Source organism: Cebus imitator, unplaced genomic scaffold (assembly GCF_001604975.1).
Source record: "Cebus imitator isolate Cc_AM_T3 unplaced genomic scaffold, Cebus_imitator-1.0 Scaffold76, whole genome shotgun sequence".
Lineage (NCBI taxonomy): Eukaryota > Metazoa > Chordata > Mammalia > Primates > Cebidae > Cebus > Cebus imitator.
In genome coordinates, this window is record NW_016107391.1 from 10,273,875 (window position 1) to 10,290,769 (window position 16,895).

Here is a 16,895-nt window from a genome sequence, read left to right on the forward strand (position 1 = left end):
TTCTGTGCAGTGGGAGTCAGGGTCCTGGCTGAGGGTGAGAGGAGTCTCAAGGGGGCAAAGAGGAGTCTAAAGGGGGCATGTGTGACAGTTTCTGGGAAGAGAGTCCCTCTGGGACAGAGGCTCTGAACCTCGGGGGCTGCATTGTAGAGGGAGTAGAAGGTTGGCAGCTGGATTGGCTTGGTGCAGTTTTCAGGATGGGATCCTGGGGGAGGCCCAAGAGCTGAAGCACTTGACAGGAGAGTGACTGAAGCAAGGGACACAGGAGTCAGCATGGGAGGGAGGGATGAGAGGGAAGATAGGAGGGGAAGGGCCACATGTCTGGAGTCATACGAAAGAGGCTCAAAGCATGGCGGAGCTGGCTGGATCAATTCTAAGCACTGGCTGTGGGGCTGGGAGGCAAAGGGGGTGGAGGCCATTCAAATTGGTGCATCCCTTCTGTTCTAACTGACGATACCCATGAAAGCCCTGCAGGCATCTGCAGTCATTTGGCTGAGCATGTAAATGCCCAGCAGCCCCAGAACTGTGGCTACTCAGAGGTAGGCTTTCTGGGGAAAATGTTCACCATGACCTATTGGTTTCGTGCTATTTGGTTCAAGACTTGTATGACTGTAGACACAAAATTAAGTCTTAGCACTCCTGCTGTACAGCTTTAGAATTACTTGACCTCTCTTTTTTTTTTTTTTTTTTTGTTTTCTTATTTTTTTTTTTTTTTTTTTTTTGTTTTTTTTTTTTTTTTTTTTTTTTTTTTTTTTTTTTTTTTTTTTTTTTTGAGACAGAGTCTCCCTTTGTTGCCCAGGCTGGAGTGCAGTGGCATGATCTTGGCTCACTGCAATCTCTGTTCCCCCAGTTCAAGCAATTCTCCTGCCTCAGCCTCCCAAGCAGCTGGGATTACAAGTGTCTGCCACTGCACCCAACTAATTTTTGTATTTTTAGTAGAGATGGGGGTTTCACCATGTTGGCCAGGCTGGTCTTGAACTCCTGACCTTGTGATCCACCCGCCTCGACCTCCCAAAGTGCTGGGATTACAGGCGTGAGTCACCAGCGCCCGGCCTACTTAACCTCTCTTAAGCTTGTTTTCTTGTCTATTAGAGGAATACATTTAACTTACTGCTTAGGGTTGTTTCAAGAAATAACTGAGTTCCCATGGATGAAATGCCCAGCATATTGCCACATTAGTGGGTGTTGAGTACTTGGCTACTATCATAGTTATTATTTCTATTCATACTAGCCCTCAAGTCTTGATTTTTGAAAAATGGGTGGCTATGGGATTGATAAAAGTAAGACTCAGGCCTAAAGATGTGAGAGCCTTTATCAGGAAGATGAACACTCTACCTGCATTATGAAACTTCCAGGGAATTTCAATCACCAGTAACTATTATAACCCACCTTTGACTGTTTAAAGCAGAAACAAGCAGCCAGAAGCTCCCAACTGTGTGGCCCAGAACTGTCCCCAGACCCATTTCCACCCCTGCAAGAGAAACTTTAAGCTCAACTTCATCCACAGCTGTTCTCACTTGGAGCCAACATCCAACCAGGGCAGATCATCACCCAGCAAAATGCCTTTCTGCATAATAGCCATGGGAGGCCTGCCCAGGAACACTGACCAAAGCCAAAATGTCATTGGCAGAATCTAAAACTTGGAGAGTTTTTCTTCAGTGGCTGGAGAGACAATTAAATACAAGAATGGTCAGCTTATGAGTGGAGGATTGGAAATAGACAGTAGGTCTCATATTGCTGAGACATTGGCGGCCTGGGTAGCCAGCATCTCTTACTGACATTGCACCAGAAAAGGAGAAAACTAGGGAAAATTCTGCAATTCGATTCTGCAACCTTTCAGTCTTCCCCCAGAATTTGTTGCCAACATTCACTTCTCCTTCTTCCTTTGGGACCACATGTAGAGATGACTTAAAGAAATAATTTGGGCATGTCTGGGAATGTTTTAAAATTCTATAGGCCATTAGACATGTATAAAATGGCATTCATATCCACAAGAAAACTAAAGGACATGAACTTTTCTCATCATGTTGGAGAAGGAAAGGGCTTATCTAACCAAGTGGACTTGAATAACTACTGCTGTTGTATGTGTTTTGGCTTGAACTTAATGGAGGCTTTAGAATTGTTTTTTTATCAATGAAGACAGCTTTCTCTTGAGAGTCTTACACCATTCACCCTGAGTTCTATCAAGGATGAACAAGTCAGCCAAACTTGCAAATCCAAAGCTCTTTAGCACGGGACTCTATTTTATAACATCTCTGATTTCATACCTAGTGTTTGGGAGATATTCCTTAGAAACTTCCAGAGCCTGAGAGTCAATGGGAAGAAATTGCCAGGTGACACTCGGAATACTCTCTGGGCCCAGGTACTCTGTGGGATTTGTATATAAGGGGCAACTTGGAAATTTCTTAATCTGGGCCTGGGTTTGAGGAAAGATGTTAGGATGAAAGAAGGATAGGCAGAGATAAAATTAGACCCTACGGCACTTTTTCTTTTCAAAAAGAAGATATGTTGACAGCTATTTATTAGAGAAATGTAACTTGTTAAATCATGTCATAATCTTCTGTGTCCCCAGAATCGTCTCTGTGATTTGCAATATGGGTAGAAGTGCCAGAGCGCAGGTTAAAATCCCGTCCACCATACATTGCAGTTAAACAGATGTGTCCGTCTCTTGAACGCAAAGATTGGGCCATGCCTGATGCTCTTATCTCTGACAAATGGGTCACCAGTAAGTTGAACAAGTAGGCCACCTGGGATATAATTATAAGAGCAATTTTATTTTTGTCTCCATTCGTGCCTTTAAATTTGCACTGTGGTGATAGTTTTTTTTCTGCTCCTGGATAAAAATGCAGGCATCTCTTGCTTTTTCTGGTCACTCTCAGGTAATAAAAAGTCTCGTGGACATTGCAAGTCACAAACATAGTCTTAATTCAGAATAACAAAAAAGGAATCAGTACACTTCACTGAGACTCCTCCCTCTCCCCAGCAAGGGCTGGCTGCAGGCTTGGTAAGGAGGGCACGGTCCTCCTCTCTTCTGTTCTCTGCTGTTTCTCCTTCTCCCCCAGCTTGCTAACAGAGGTTTCTGCCCTCTCTTACCAGGTTTGCAGTGGGGTAGGAGAATAAATAAATGGAATATGAAAGTTGGAAGATGGTGTTGGGCAAACGTCTAAAACTCCCTCTGCTTGATGGCTGCCTTCATGAGCTCTCTTGATTTAGGCGGTGCCCTTCCTTGGGCTGTCTGCTGTCTGCTCCACTTCAGCTTCTGCCTGTCATGTACACTTGATTGTTTCCCCTGATGGGCGATGGTCCTTTTGCCCTGGCAAACTGGTCTTGAGGATAAGATTTCCTGCACCCCACCATTCCCACCACTGCTGAGACTGATGTTCCTTCTGCAGACTCCATATCCAGACTCCCTGGGATTAATTTTTTTTTTTTTTTTTTTTTTGACAGCCACAGTCTTAATTCACCTTTCTCATTGGGTCTCCCAGCTGCAGGGAGCACAATCAGACTCTTCAAGTGATCCCATTAAGGGCTGAGTTAGCTTGGGTGTTAGGTTGGGATTGGGAGAAAGGACCCTTCGTTCCTCCCTTTTTGATGGGCTATAGGACTCCATGTAGCTGTCTCCAAAGAAAAAAAGTTAATTCTCTCTCTCTTTCTCTCTCCCCCTACATTCTCATTGAGGCAAATTTTACATAGCATAAAATTACCATTTTAAAGTGAGTAATTCAGGGGCATTGAGTACAACACTCTCTTAGTCTCTACTCAGCCCTTTTATTGCCTCATTCAGGGTGAGAGTTGCAAAGTTAACATGTTGGATTATTTGATGTTTCTTGGGTAAATTCTGAATGTAGTCTGGCCCCTCGCTTGCCAGTTTTCCAGCTATTGTATCTGCTGCCTCCATGGAAACGTCTAATTTAACATCTTTGGCTGCCTCAGTGGAAACTAACATCTTTCGTACCTGGATTATATCTTTAGATTTTATAGAAGCCTATGAGGTGGGCGTTACTGTCCCTATCTTACAGGTAAGGAAACAGAGGAACAATGACTTGCAAGTGTTATGCTGGTCGTGAGTGGCAAGGCTAGGACTTGAGCCCTGTCAGATCTGTCTGGCAGGAACTTTGGGGTTGTATCCACCCCAACAGGAAATGGTAGGCAAGCTGACCTTCCTTCCCAGCCTGCTGTGCCTGGGATCTCTAGTGGCCTCTGTCGTCTGAGTCATCCTAGCAGTCCCTGGCTTTCTTAAGGGCCTGGAGAACCAGGCCTCACGAGCAGTAGTGAAATGTTATATCAAAATAAAGCAAGAATATCTGTGTCCCAGCTCTGCCAAGGGGCAGGCAGGAAGGGCTACCCAGCACTCTGGACCTCCAGCCTGGCCTGAACCTGGGGCCTTGCCAAATGCAGCAGAGAAGTCCTCTGCCATTAGAGTTGGCTGCTAGACTCAGGAAATCAGCCCCACTCAAGCCCAGGGAGCAGTACAGAGCCCTTGCTGCACATAAGGGAACTGAGGGCCGAGAGCCTGTGCTCCTGAAGGGAGATGAGAAAGGATATGATGCAGACCACAAGCAGTTGACCCAACAAACCTTGAGACACCCCACCTGTGCAGCCATGTCACCTGCCTCCTGGTCTCATGCTGCTGGGAGCCTAATGGTGGGCTATACCTATAGGATGACGGTCCTTGAAGCAGCATTCATCTGCCTGTGTGTCTACCGGTGGCTGAAGACAAAGGCCAGAGGCTTGGGTGGGCATCCTGGGTGTCTGGGACTGCCACCTTCGGACACTGTTCTCAAGAAGTGGCCCTTGAGTTTCTAACTAATTTGGCTTCTTGCTTTCTTTTTATAGGGAACCCAAAAGGTGCGATGCTCACCCATGGGAACGTGGTGGCTGATTTCTCAGGCTTTCTGAAAGTGACAGAGGTGAATAAAGTAGAATTACTGTTGCAGGTGTCTCTTGAGGACAGTCTCAAGCTTCAGAGGATTTTTTTTTTTTTATTTATTTGTTTGTTTTCCTGATATAATCTGGGCTGCCATTCACAGGCAAGAGTTTCTGTTCTCATTAGAGCAACCCCACTTTTACCATCACTTTTAACTCCAAATACGGAAATGATCCAGACTTGACAAATATTCAGTTGATTTCTGGGAGCACTAAGATCCCAGAAAGAAAAGCGTGCAAATCTATTTTTTATTTCTAACTTCAAAAATTGATATACCTATGGTTTTGTGTGTACCCTTATTTAGAAAGTAATCCTTAATAACTTGTTTTTCGAATAGGTCAGGGTTTAATTCAGTCATTTTGTGTTTAAGGACTACTAGAGTCTGAGAAACAACGGCAACTGCTAATTTATAAGGCTGTACTTAAAGGTAAATCTAATATCAAAAAAGCTTTGATATCTTGGCCTGACCAAAGCATGTTAGCATTTTATAACCGGCTAACAAAGGAGGACTTTTCCCACAAGGGGTGAGTATGTCCTGTAGTTTCCTTCAGTATAAAGGAATGCATCTTTTCAAAAAAGTTAGGCTTTTTCTCCACTGTGGAGAAAATCACTCTCCATGTTCATGGGAGATGACATTATGGAGCGTTTGTCCCAAACACATATTTTAGTAGAAAACTGTGAGAGACAGTTGGTGGCTGAGCCCAGATCGGGAGCCAAGGTTTGCCCAAACTGGCCCAAAAGCCAGCACAGGAGCGTGAAGGCCTCTGCAAAGGGGTGGAGAGCAGGGAAGTCCAGCAGAGGAGAGCACCTGCAGGCACAGCCCACCCAGAGCCCAAGCCTTGTGCAGGGCTCCCCTGGCTGGAGTAGCCCCTGTCCCTAGGGTCTGTGAGACAACTGTGAGATGTGGCCTGGGCCGTCCCTTTGCTGACAGGGTGCAGCAGGGCTCTCTGTCAGCATTCCGCTTTAAGGCCCTGCTTCCAGGGATGGCTTGTGAGCCCAGGTTCAGCCACTGTTTGGGTTTGGCCTTGTCTCCTCCTCTGGCTGCAGTTCGTACTCCGCCACAGGTGCATAGACTTAGGAGTCCCTGGGCCCCTTTCTCTGCAAGGACTAGAAAGTGCTGACTAGCCAAGCTCTTCTGAATCCCTGCCCAGGTGGCCTGGGGAGCATGGGGAAATGGGGTGTGGGGCAGGTCCTGCAGGTGTGGGGAGGCAGGGGAGAGAGCCGGGCTGGTGCCGACAGACTGCAAGTGAGAGGCAGGTCCTCTGAGAGGAGACTTCCCTGCAGAGCCCGCTCTGCTGGTTTCTGTGTGCTTCATTTGGCTCTTTGCTTCTGCAGATAACCTAGACCCACTGGCGCTGTGACCTAACACTCCGCTTCCTATGCTGCCCTGTCTCTCTGTCTCTCTCTTCTTTCTGCACCTTCCCTTCCCTCTCTCTCTCCCTCTCTCCCTTATTTCTTCTCTCTTTCATCTCACCCCTCTCTCTGTCCTCACTGCCCCCATTCCCTTTCCCCTCTCCCTGTTTGCCCTCCAGGACCATTTTCTCTTTATTGTTTTATGATTCTCTTGTCGTCTTTCTGTCAGTGTTTCTTTCCTTTCTGTCTCCCATGCCCGTCACCTGCAGAAAGTGATCTTTCCGAGACAGGACGATGTGCTCATCTCCTTCCTGCCTCTGGCTCACATGTTTGAGAGAGTAATCCAGGTAAGACGCCCACCTGACTGACCGGGCCTTGCCTGGGCTCCTTCTTTTTTCTTACAGAGTCAGTGGGCTCCCACTTGTGCGGATGTGCACATTTCCTATTTGCCTTTAGCACACATGTTTGAGAGAATGGTGCAGGTAAGGCCCTGGCATCAGGGAGGCACAGTCTGTGCCTAGAACCCATAACACTAGCAGGTGTCACTTGTCACTGGTGACATGAAGTAGGACCAAACTGCCCTGTCCTCAGAAGGTACCACAGGGGTCAGAGGGCTCAGAGGACCTTAGCCACCCAGCTTGTGCCTCCTGGGAGCATTGTTCCAGGGAAGCCCCCAGGCCTGCCCTGCCTTACCCATGGACACACTCAGCTGAGAGAGATCCCAGCTGATAGCATCTTCTCAGAGAGCATTGCAGGTTTGCAGAAGTGCTTTACCATTCAAGCTCTGTGCAGTACAGTTCCATTTATGGCCAAAAAACTTATGTTCCTAACTTTCACAATTTACAAACTCCTAAAAGAGAAAACAAAAGAGTAAAGTCTGGGAATGAAACTGGCTTGGCTCTTCAGGCTGCAGATGGGGACTGGCCTTAGGTTAGCCCTGAGATAGGCCTTGTGGAAGTACAGAGGGGGTGGGAGGAGGAGTCCATATGTGATTATAGAGGCAAGGAATTCTCCATATATATATCACTCAAGGGACCAGCCTATGAATAAACTGTGTCTTCTAGGCCTTTCCCATTTTGCCTTGGGGGAGGCCTTATATAATAGTGCAGGTAAGTCTCTGGCATCTGGAAAGCATGCTTTCTAGCTTTCTGTACCTGGATTCAATGCCAGCAATTACTGTAAATTAGCTTTGTAACCCTGGGCAAGTCATGTTACCTCTCTGAGCTTTGTGTTCCTCACCTGTAGGGATACCACTTCCCTTACAGGGTTGCTATAAGCAAGAAAGAAGGGAGCATATGTAAAGCCCCTGGTGTACTTCTAGTCCCATTAGGAACTAGCCAGGGGCTCCCCCTTGACCTCCCACTAAGTAGCACCCACAGCCAACTTCAGCAGCATCTTCATTACTCATAGCATCTACACACCTTTCCAGAATTCCCTGGGGAAATCCAAGGACTCTAAGACCTGGAACAGACCCATTAATAGGCTGTAGTACATCTCAGAGACCTGAGTCCCCAGGGAGGCCCATGTCCAGGGTTTGGGAGTAAGTGAGGGGGCAGACACCCGTGAGAATGGCTGCTTTGGCATCTCCCAGAGGCTCAGGATTCCATCCCTTCTCCTGTTCATCTCCCTAAGCCTGAGTGGGACTTAGCGGGAGGTGGGGGTTGGGTCACCTCAGATTGCGTTCTTCAGTGTCCCATGGCAGCAGCCAGACCTGGGTCAGGGGGTCATGGGTGCCCTCCATGTAGGACAGCACTTTGGACAGCTTTGGACTATAGCCAGGAGTGACCACCCTAAGGGACTCCTCCCTTCCTGTCCACTCCTTCCAGTCTGTCGTCTATTGCCATGGAGGGCGCGTTGGCTTCTTCCAGGGAGACATCCGCCTCCTCTCAGATGACATGAAGGCTCTATGCCCCACCATCTTCCCTGTGGTGCCACGACTGCTGAACCGGATGTATGACAAGGTGAGTTCTGCAGCGAGTCTCCAGCAGAGCTGAGGGGCTCTGTATTTGCTTGTTTGGGCAGGGTCTGGAGCCCCAGGCAGGCTTTTAATGCCTCTGCTGCTAGGTCCCAGAACTTGCCTCCTCTCTTGTAGTTCCTGACTCTTTCTCATTCTTCCTTCTCCTGTTTTCTTCCTATTATTCAAAAACCCCTGTGGGGGAGATTTTTTTTCCAGAAACTTCCACCTTCATAGCATGCGTGTCAGGCAAAGCAGTGTTAACCTTCAGCTCAAGGTCACACATTCGGTGACCTTCTGCAGGGGCAAAAGGGAACATGGCTTCTCTGCTGGCCAGTCTGGGCTTAATTCCTGGGGGCTATGTCTAGAAGTGAGACATTCAGGCCCTGATAGCTACTTCCAACTTGTGTTCCTCAGATCTTCAGCCAGGCAAACACACCATTAAAGCGCTGGCTCCTGGAGTTTGCAGCAAAGCGTAAGCAAGCCGAGGTCCGGAGTGGAATCATCAGGAATGATAGCATTTGGGATGAACTCTTCTTTAATAAGATTCAGGTAAAAAAAATGAACAAGTGATTATAGATGACACCTAAGTATCCAATGGATGACCTTACAGGAGAACTGGAGAAATTCATCCCAGTGCCCTGTAATCGTGTGAAATAATCCATTTGCTCATGAAATCAAAGCTTAAGCTACAATTGAAATGTTAAACTTAGACATTTTTGGTTTTTGGAGATGTGTTACATTTGAGATGAGCAAAAAGAAAACCTACTCTGGGTAGTAGATCCCTTGATCTCCACAGGCAACAGGGTGGCTTTGCCCTTTGGTAGTCAGATCAGTGCGCCACTGCGAAGCTCTTGGGCCTTGCAGGTTCTCTTGCCCCTCCCTGTAATCCTGGCCATGGTGGCTTTCCAGCAGCGTGGTTCTAGCCAAATGGTTCAAAATCTTTTTCTTTCCTGGGTTCTGTCCCTTTAACGTCTCCCACAGCAGGCCAATCTTGAATTACTCGTTTCTGTAACTCCACAAAAGTTTTCAAGCTCTGCATTACCCAAGGAATCTGTAATTAATTAGTAGCATTATTCATTTTTTTCTTGCTACTCTATTTTTAGTTATGAAAATTAATATTTAAAATATCTTGGCTCAACTTACATAAATAAAGTGTTTCAAGTATTCTTTGTCCTTAGCAGTGCATAGTAAATAAAGCATGGTATTGATTTATACATGAAAAAAGGCAATGCCATTATAATGGAAATTGGAATAAATTGTCCTAAGTAATTGTTTTGGATTCTTGTCAATCAATGATGGGAGGGTGAGGGAGCAGCTGTGTATTTTAAGGAAGGAAGAAGAACCAATATTATAGAATGCCACCCAGACTAATGGTACTTACCTCAAAAGGCATAAAAGAATTGGTCATATGGTGGGTTGAGTTGCAGAGCTAATGATTGTGTTTATCATTATGAAGGGGAAGGAATTTCCTCAGTTCGTGTGTTATATATTCTCAGGCCTTCTTTCTGATCCCAGCCCTAGCATCCAAGTAGGACCCAATTGTTGGATATTGACCTTGGATGAGGCCCGGATGGGCTGGACACCATCTCAGACATCACAAACTTCAACAGCTCTTCTCTCTTCCCACAGGCCAGTCTTGGTGGGTGTGTGCGGATGATTGTTACTGGAGCAGCCCCAGCATCACCAACAGTTCTGGGATTTCTCCGGGCAGCTCTAGGGTGCCAGGTATTGTCTTTGTGTGTCCTTCCTTAGGAATAGCAGGACATACGTTAGGGCAGGAAAACTACCATACCCTCTACTGTTCAGAGAAAGAACCTTGGGGCAAGATTTTTGTGAGACAAAACTCCTTCCTCTGAGGAGGAAAAAACTCAGAGCCGGTGAAAGTCAGGATGGCATTACCACCTTCTGGAAAGCCCAGGTTTATCCACTCTGGGAAATTCTTTTACCTGGACCTTTGAAAGTTTTTTGCAAAGGGCAAAGGGATCAGACAAACCACAGATAGGTCATCAATGTGCTAGAGAATGTGTACCACACCTATACTGCATCCCTGCCTTCTCCAGCCTGCAAAATATCTCACAACCCAGAAAAGGAGAACAAGGGAGAAAGCCCATTTAAGTGTTATTTGATCCATTATATTTTGTCATCTGTCAAAATTTATTTCTTCATTTTCCATTCAACTCATATTTATTAAGTTCCTACATAGTAGGGTATCGTAACATGGTTGTGGCTGACTGATTTTAAGTAAAGTAGACCCATCTTTTTCATAATTGTGCATGCTTCAATTTTTCTGCTTTAGAAGCCTTGAGCTTTATTCACTGTACTCATATTCCGCACCAGCATGGCTTGACCACTTCTAAAGGCAGACACTCTTATGTGGTGTATTCATGCAAACAGGTGGGATTCTGGAGGGGAATAGCTTATGGAGCCAAAATAAAACATAGAGTAGATTTTAAGGTGTTTATTTTGTATTATCCAGATGAAAACTAGATCCAGTGGTTGAAAATAGGTCAGAAATCTTTACCCTAAGCTATATAACCTCATCTACTAAGTATCTGTGATAAAAGTATCACTTCTTCCAAGCAAATGTGGCCGTGCTTATTTTGTGTATTCAGCTTCACCTGGAGTTGTCTACCTCCAGAGCACTTCCTTCCCACCACCATCTGGATCACAAAGCAGTCAGATGCTCATTGGGAGGTTAGCTGGCTGAAAGGGGTGGCCAGTCAGCTCTTGGAGGGTGTGTGCCCACAGTGTGGCTTCTATGTTTTGCTTGAAGGTTTATGAAGGTTATGGCCAAACTGAGTGCACAGCTGGATGCACCTTCACCACGCCTGGGGACTGGACCTCAGGTAGGATGGGCTATGTGATATGGGACTGGCTCACAAGCCACTGTGGAGTAAAAGCAGCTCACTCTAAAACTCCCTCACGGAAAGGAAATTTGCATGGGTACTTAGGAAAAAAGCAAAGGAAATAGAAGAAAAACATTAATGGTGGTTATGTCTGTGTTGTGGCGTTGTAAATCTGTAAACACTATTGAGGTTTTTCCCTTTTTTATTCATCCTTAGCATACTGGAAGAATCTGGTCTAAATTTGGTGAGTAATCCATGGGCTACCCACTACAGGCCTGCTTCCCATTGGCTCTAAAGGATGCATCTCCTCAAAATGAGGATGTGGATGAGAGCTGTCCCTTTTTGAGATTGCTGCTGCCTTCGAGACATTGATATCACAGGAGAACGTAGTTCCCAAAGGGCTTCTAAAATGGCCCTTTAAGAAACAGTACCCTGGCTACTATGAACCTGCCTCTCCTTTATATGTCATGTCTAATTCATAGCTTGCTTCCTTCATTCTAAAGTGACTGTAAGCAAGGCCATGTAGTATCGAGAATCTGTAAAAATCCAGTAACCTGATATTATAAACATTTTTCCACCTGGAGTTGTATTTTGTGATCTATTACTTCTTTTGTGCATAACTTCTATTTATCTATAAAAAGAAATAGGACAATACTAAAACCTGCGACAAGGAAAACAATGATCTCCAAAGGTGGCTCCTGTAGGAGATCTGCTAGCAGCAAAGTGATTAAATAATTTATTTATAAAATAGGCTTTATTCAACTACAGTTTTAAAAGACAGGACTAAGGAAAAAATGCTTCTATACTTGGCTTGGCCAAATGTGATTTCATTTATTTCAATTTAAAATCCACCTGTCATGTTTCTGCTGACTGTCTCAAGGTACTCTGAAAATAATATTGCATTAAACAGCATATTTCTTTCATGTGCACATCATCCTAAAATTTTCCAGTTTGCAGTTGAGCAAACTTAAGCACAAAGAGTAGCCCTAGGCTTGGAGAAGTCAGTATCCTGAAGGATTCTTTTGCTGAGTGGTTTTCAACAAAAGGGGAAACAGGTCTGTAGTAGGGGCCCATAGATTACCCACCAGTTTTAGACCAGATTCTTCCAGTATCCACCCTCATGTATTCCTTCCTTTTGGGCATGTAACTCTTCCCTCTCACGTCATCCTTTACATTTTCCTGTATAAACACTGCTGAGGTTTTTACCTTTTTCAGTTCATCCTTAGCACAAAACTTGAAAAGGTTTTTGTGTATGAGGATAGATATTTTTGTATATTATTGTCAAGGATTTGAAAGCATCTGTTTTAAAAGAGAAACCAAGGTGGTAAGCCTCATTTTTCATATATGTGGCTCATTTTTCTTTCAGGACCTTGGCTAGCATCTGCTTTAAAAACCTCCAACTTGCCAGTGAATTATCTAACAACCACAATGACTAGAAAATGACTTAGATGTAATTTTGTGGTAAATTTGACCAAGAGAATTTGGAGTCTTATTTTCATGCGCCACATTTCTTCATCCCAGCTTTCCATTCCTTTGTTATTCAAAGTATAGTGTGGGACCAGAAGCAGCATCACCTTGGTGCCTCTAAGAAATGTCGAATCTCCATTCCAAACCCACGGAATCAGAATCCACAGCTTAAGATTTCTAGATTTCCAGCATGTTAATCAATAGTCTGGTGGTTAGAGAAAAAGCAGTAATTGCTATATTTTATGACCCCCAAACCAAGACATGTGATCTGACAATGGGGAAAATGATTTAACGTGGACACTACTGTCAAAAATCTTGACTCTATCGTTGGTGCCACCCTACCCCACCCAGGATCCTGTGCACGTTGGTGCTGGGCCAAGTGTGCCTGTCCTGCTCATTAAGAATCAGGTATAAAACAAATGCCCAGGCAGAGGTTGGCCTTTGCTTTCTCCAGAACTTTGTTTTATTACCAACATTTGCCAGTAACATTTGCTCCTTTAAAGGTATGTTGCTTTCCACCCATAATTCCCCACTTTGGCCACTCAGAGGTTTTAAGGGGGCTTGGAACATCTTCAGTGCTAAAACAGATCTGAACACTAACAAATACCATCTTGCTCCGGTGTTCCAGGGCACGTAGGGGCGCCACTTCCCTGCAATCATATCAAGCTCGTTGATGTTGAGGAACTGAACTATTGGGCCTGCAAAGGAGAGGGCGAGGTAAACAAGGATTTAGCCATTCATGTCTGTGGCTGCTGCATATAGTGAGTAAAAACAAACAAGAACAGTAGGGATGGAATGATTTTCCTTTTGCCTTGTGGGTAAAGTCATTTTAAAGTACTGATTAATTTGACTCAACTCAACTCAGCATCTCCTCTCCTGTTTATGAGGCAACCATTAGCCAGTGGTCTAAATCAAGATTTGGAATTCCCAGACTTTTAAATTAATTAATTAATTTTTTAATAGAGACAAGGCTTTGCTCTGCCACCCAGGCTGGAGTGCAGTGGCGTGATCATAGTCCAGTGTAATCTCAAACTCCTGGGCTCAAGTAATTCTCCTGCTTCAGCCTCTTAAGTAGTGAGGCCAACAGGCATGTATCACCACGCCCACATAACTTTTTGTTTTTTTGTAGACTGGGTCTTGCTATGTTGCCCCGGCTGGTCTTAAATTCCTGGCCTTAAGCAATCCTTCCTGCCTTGGTCTCCCAGAGCACTGGGATTACAGGTGTTAGCCATCATGCCCAGCCCCAAACTATTGTAAAAATTCATTTTTTACCCCAGCTGTGTTATGGCCTGCTGCTGTGTGAACTGTCCCAGCAGAAACTTCACCCTTTACAAATAGGCCAGATGGAGTAGATAGAGCTGGTCTGTACTTGTTCATTCCATGGGAGTGAGTGGGAATGACTGCCTGCTAATGGAGCGGGGGACTGAAGCATCCCTGGTAGAATCAGCCAGCCATCAATATCTGTGATGAGTCCCCGTTAAGTGTCATAGAGCAGCATGTGGCCAAGGCCAGAGAGCTCCTGAGAGAGAAGAGATGACAAAGGCCTCGGGTGGCCATGGCAGTGGGGGAAAGATGGGGAGGATGTTGCTTGACAGGAGACAGTTCAGATGGCTGCTGGCTGTTCCTCGTCCTCTGTTTCCATCCCTGGCTTTCCTGATGGATAGTGTACCTTATCTCCATATGCCTGGTGACAGCCTCCCATCTCCTCATTCCTCATGCTGTGGCTGAGAGAAGCCGTGTTTTTTGTCCCATAGATATGTGTGAGAGGACCAAATGTGTTCAAAGGCTACTTGAAAGATCCAGAGAGGACAAAGGAAGCCCTGGACAGTGACGGCTGGCTTCACACTGGAGACATCGGGAAATGGCTGCCGGTGTGTACGTTTGGAACCATGGAGCTCCAAACATTTTGGTGGTGGGGGAGGGTATGTGATCCGGGTCACTGAGGCAGGAGTCTTCTCCAAATACCCCCGACAATGAGCCATTCAGGAGCACCTCTGGAGGCTCTTCCTTCCTTGACCCCCAGAGCTTCTTCCTCCTCCCTCTCCACCTCATGAAGGTGATGAGGGACCTGTGCAGGTGGGTGTGGCTGAGGTCATGGAGACTGAATTCCCATCCTTAATGGTTCCAGAAAGATATCCAACAATGTGCGGAATCTGATGTGAAGTAGGAGGAACAGGGGGTGCATGTATCTAGGATGTCTGAAAAGGGCAGGGCCTATGAGCCCACTGATGCTGGCCCTCAGCTAGAAGATGGCACTGAGTGAAGGGGAAAGCTTGGAGCCAGGCAGGAGGATGCCTTAGTTCCTGTGGCTTTGCCAGCAGTTGCTAATGTAACCTTGAGCAGAGCCTCATCCCCCTCTGTGGCTTCACTTTGACTCACTTATAGAACAGGCGAACAAGCCTTCATGGCATTCCTTGGCCATGGGCCCCAGTTTTTAGCCAAAACCACTTTGCCTCATTCTCTCATTTTTAAAATGGGGATCATAACATTCCTCACCTCTGAAGTTATTGTTGTGTTGTGCAGGGTCTGGACTTTATCCTTTATTATTTATTTATTTATGAAATGGAGTCTCGTTCTGTCACCCAGACTGGAGTGCAGTGATAAGATCTTGGCTCACTGCAACCTCCATCTCCCAGGTTCAAGTGACTCTCCTGCCTCAGCCTCCCTAGTAGCTGGGACTACAGATGTACACCATCACATCTGGCTAACTTTTTTGTATTTTTGTAGAGACAGGGTTTCAACATGTTGGCCAGGCTGGTTTTCGAACCCCTGACCTCAAGTGATCTGCCTGTCTTGGCCTCCCAAAGGGCTGGGATTACAGGTATGAGCCACTGCACCTGGCCTGGCTTTTATCCTTTAAAAATGTTTTTTAAAAAAGAAGAAAAATAAAGTGTTTTTTTTTGAAGAACAAATGAGATTATGCCTGTAAAGAACTTAGCACAATGCCTGGCACATAGGAGATGCTTAGATGAATGCTTCGACCAGAAAACAGCTGTCACTGACACTAAGAACCCTTGCTTGGTGCAGGCCACCCCAAGAGCCTCTCCTGTGTCTTTGGGAAGTGCTAAGGTTTGGGTGGACATTTTGAGGTGTGGAGTTTATCAGGCACATGAATGATATTGAGCCCAGTGGGGGCCGAGTGGGCTAGTGAGTGGATCTGCTCCTTCCTGGGCCTGTGTACTTCCCTTTGAGAACTTCTTATCCCTGCCCCAGACAAAGATGTATCTCTAGTGAGTGCCCTGGCCCGGAGACTCTACTTAGGGAAGATATGCATGAGTAGAAAGTTCCCAACCCAATGTGATGGGCATGAGCTGGGGACACACTCACCTGGGGAGAGGCAGAGGACAGGCAGCTACTGGATCCAAGTCGTAGGATATGAGTCATGTTCCAAGAGGAAGGAGTGGGAAGACAGTCAGGGCTTGGTAGTAACATGTGCTGAGTAGAGGCACTAGATGTGCAAGGCAATGAATTCCAACTGAAGGCTCATAGGTATGGGAGAGAGAGGCTAGAGAGGTCAGCAGGCCCTGAACAACTGCAGAGTGTGGATTGTCCCATTGGCTCAGGAAGCTTAGGCTTCAGGCCCCCTCACTTGCATCAGCCCCTTCCATGGCCCTGCACTTCATTTTACGTGATTCTTAAAGAGGTCCCTCAATATTGTAAAAGCTTGAAGGCTCACAAATCCCTGGATCTGCTGCTCATGCTCTGTAACTTGAATGAAATAATCCACCATTCAGGGGGTAATGTGAAGCAAATAAATTAATTCATTTAGAGCACTTAGTGCTGTGCTTGAGCACACAGCCTAAGGTTCCAGGCAGGTAGTCTGTGAGAGTTCATTTTTTACATTATTATTTTTAAATGAGTTTTGAAATTTAATTAAAACTTACTGCAGCTATTGAGATAAATACCTATTTTTTCTATATTTCTTACATAAAGCAAATCATGCATTCTTGACATAATTCAACTTAACCATGATGTGACTTTTAAAATAATATTTTGTCTAAAAATTGTGTTTGACCTTTCCATTTATACTCACAAATGAGATTTTTTCCTTTTTTTTTTTGAGACGGAATCTTGCCCTGTCACCCAGGCTGGAGTGACTGCAGTGGCATGATCTCGGCTTACTGCAACATCCACCTCCCGGGTTCAAGCAGTTCTCCTGACTCAGCCTCCCGAGTAGGTGGGACTACAGGTGCCCACCACCATGCCTGGCCAATTTTTGTATTTTTAGTAGAGGTGGGGTTTTACCACGTTAGCCACACTAATCTCAAACTCCCTACTTTGTGATCCACCCACCTCGGCCTCCCAAAGTGAATTTTCTTTTTATATACAACCCTATTATTGTTTTGTT

At 45.6% G+C, this 16,895-nt stretch overlaps 1 protein-coding gene across 6 annotated transcripts in view; it reads left to right on the forward strand.

Moving 5' to 3' along the window:
• The window catches only part of ACSL6 (acyl-CoA synthetase long chain family member 6), a 58,226-nt gene that overhangs the window by 30,128 nt on the left and 11,203 nt on the right, over positions 1-16,895 (forward strand). For 4 of the 6 annotated variants that reach the window (XM_017532475.2, XM_017532472.2, XM_017532476.2 and 1 more), the window contains exons 10-17: positions 4,834-4,907; positions 6,547-6,624; positions 8,104-8,238; positions 8,649-8,783; positions 9,864-9,959; positions 11,008-11,080; positions 13,176-13,264; positions 14,302-14,418. In XM_017532475.2, coding sequence (XP_017387964.1) covers positions 4,834-4,907; positions 6,547-6,624; positions 8,104-8,238; positions 8,649-8,783; positions 9,864-9,959; positions 11,008-11,080; positions 13,176-13,264; positions 14,302-14,418 — 797 coding nt within the window. Of the gene's footprint in view, positions 1-4,833; positions 4,908-6,546; positions 6,625-6,681; positions 6,760-8,103; positions 8,239-8,648; positions 8,784-9,863; positions 9,960-11,007; positions 11,081-13,175; positions 13,265-14,301; positions 14,419-16,895 lie in introns of all 6 variants that reach the window. The other 2 variants (XM_017532477.2, XM_017532473.2) reach the window with 2 other exon arrangements.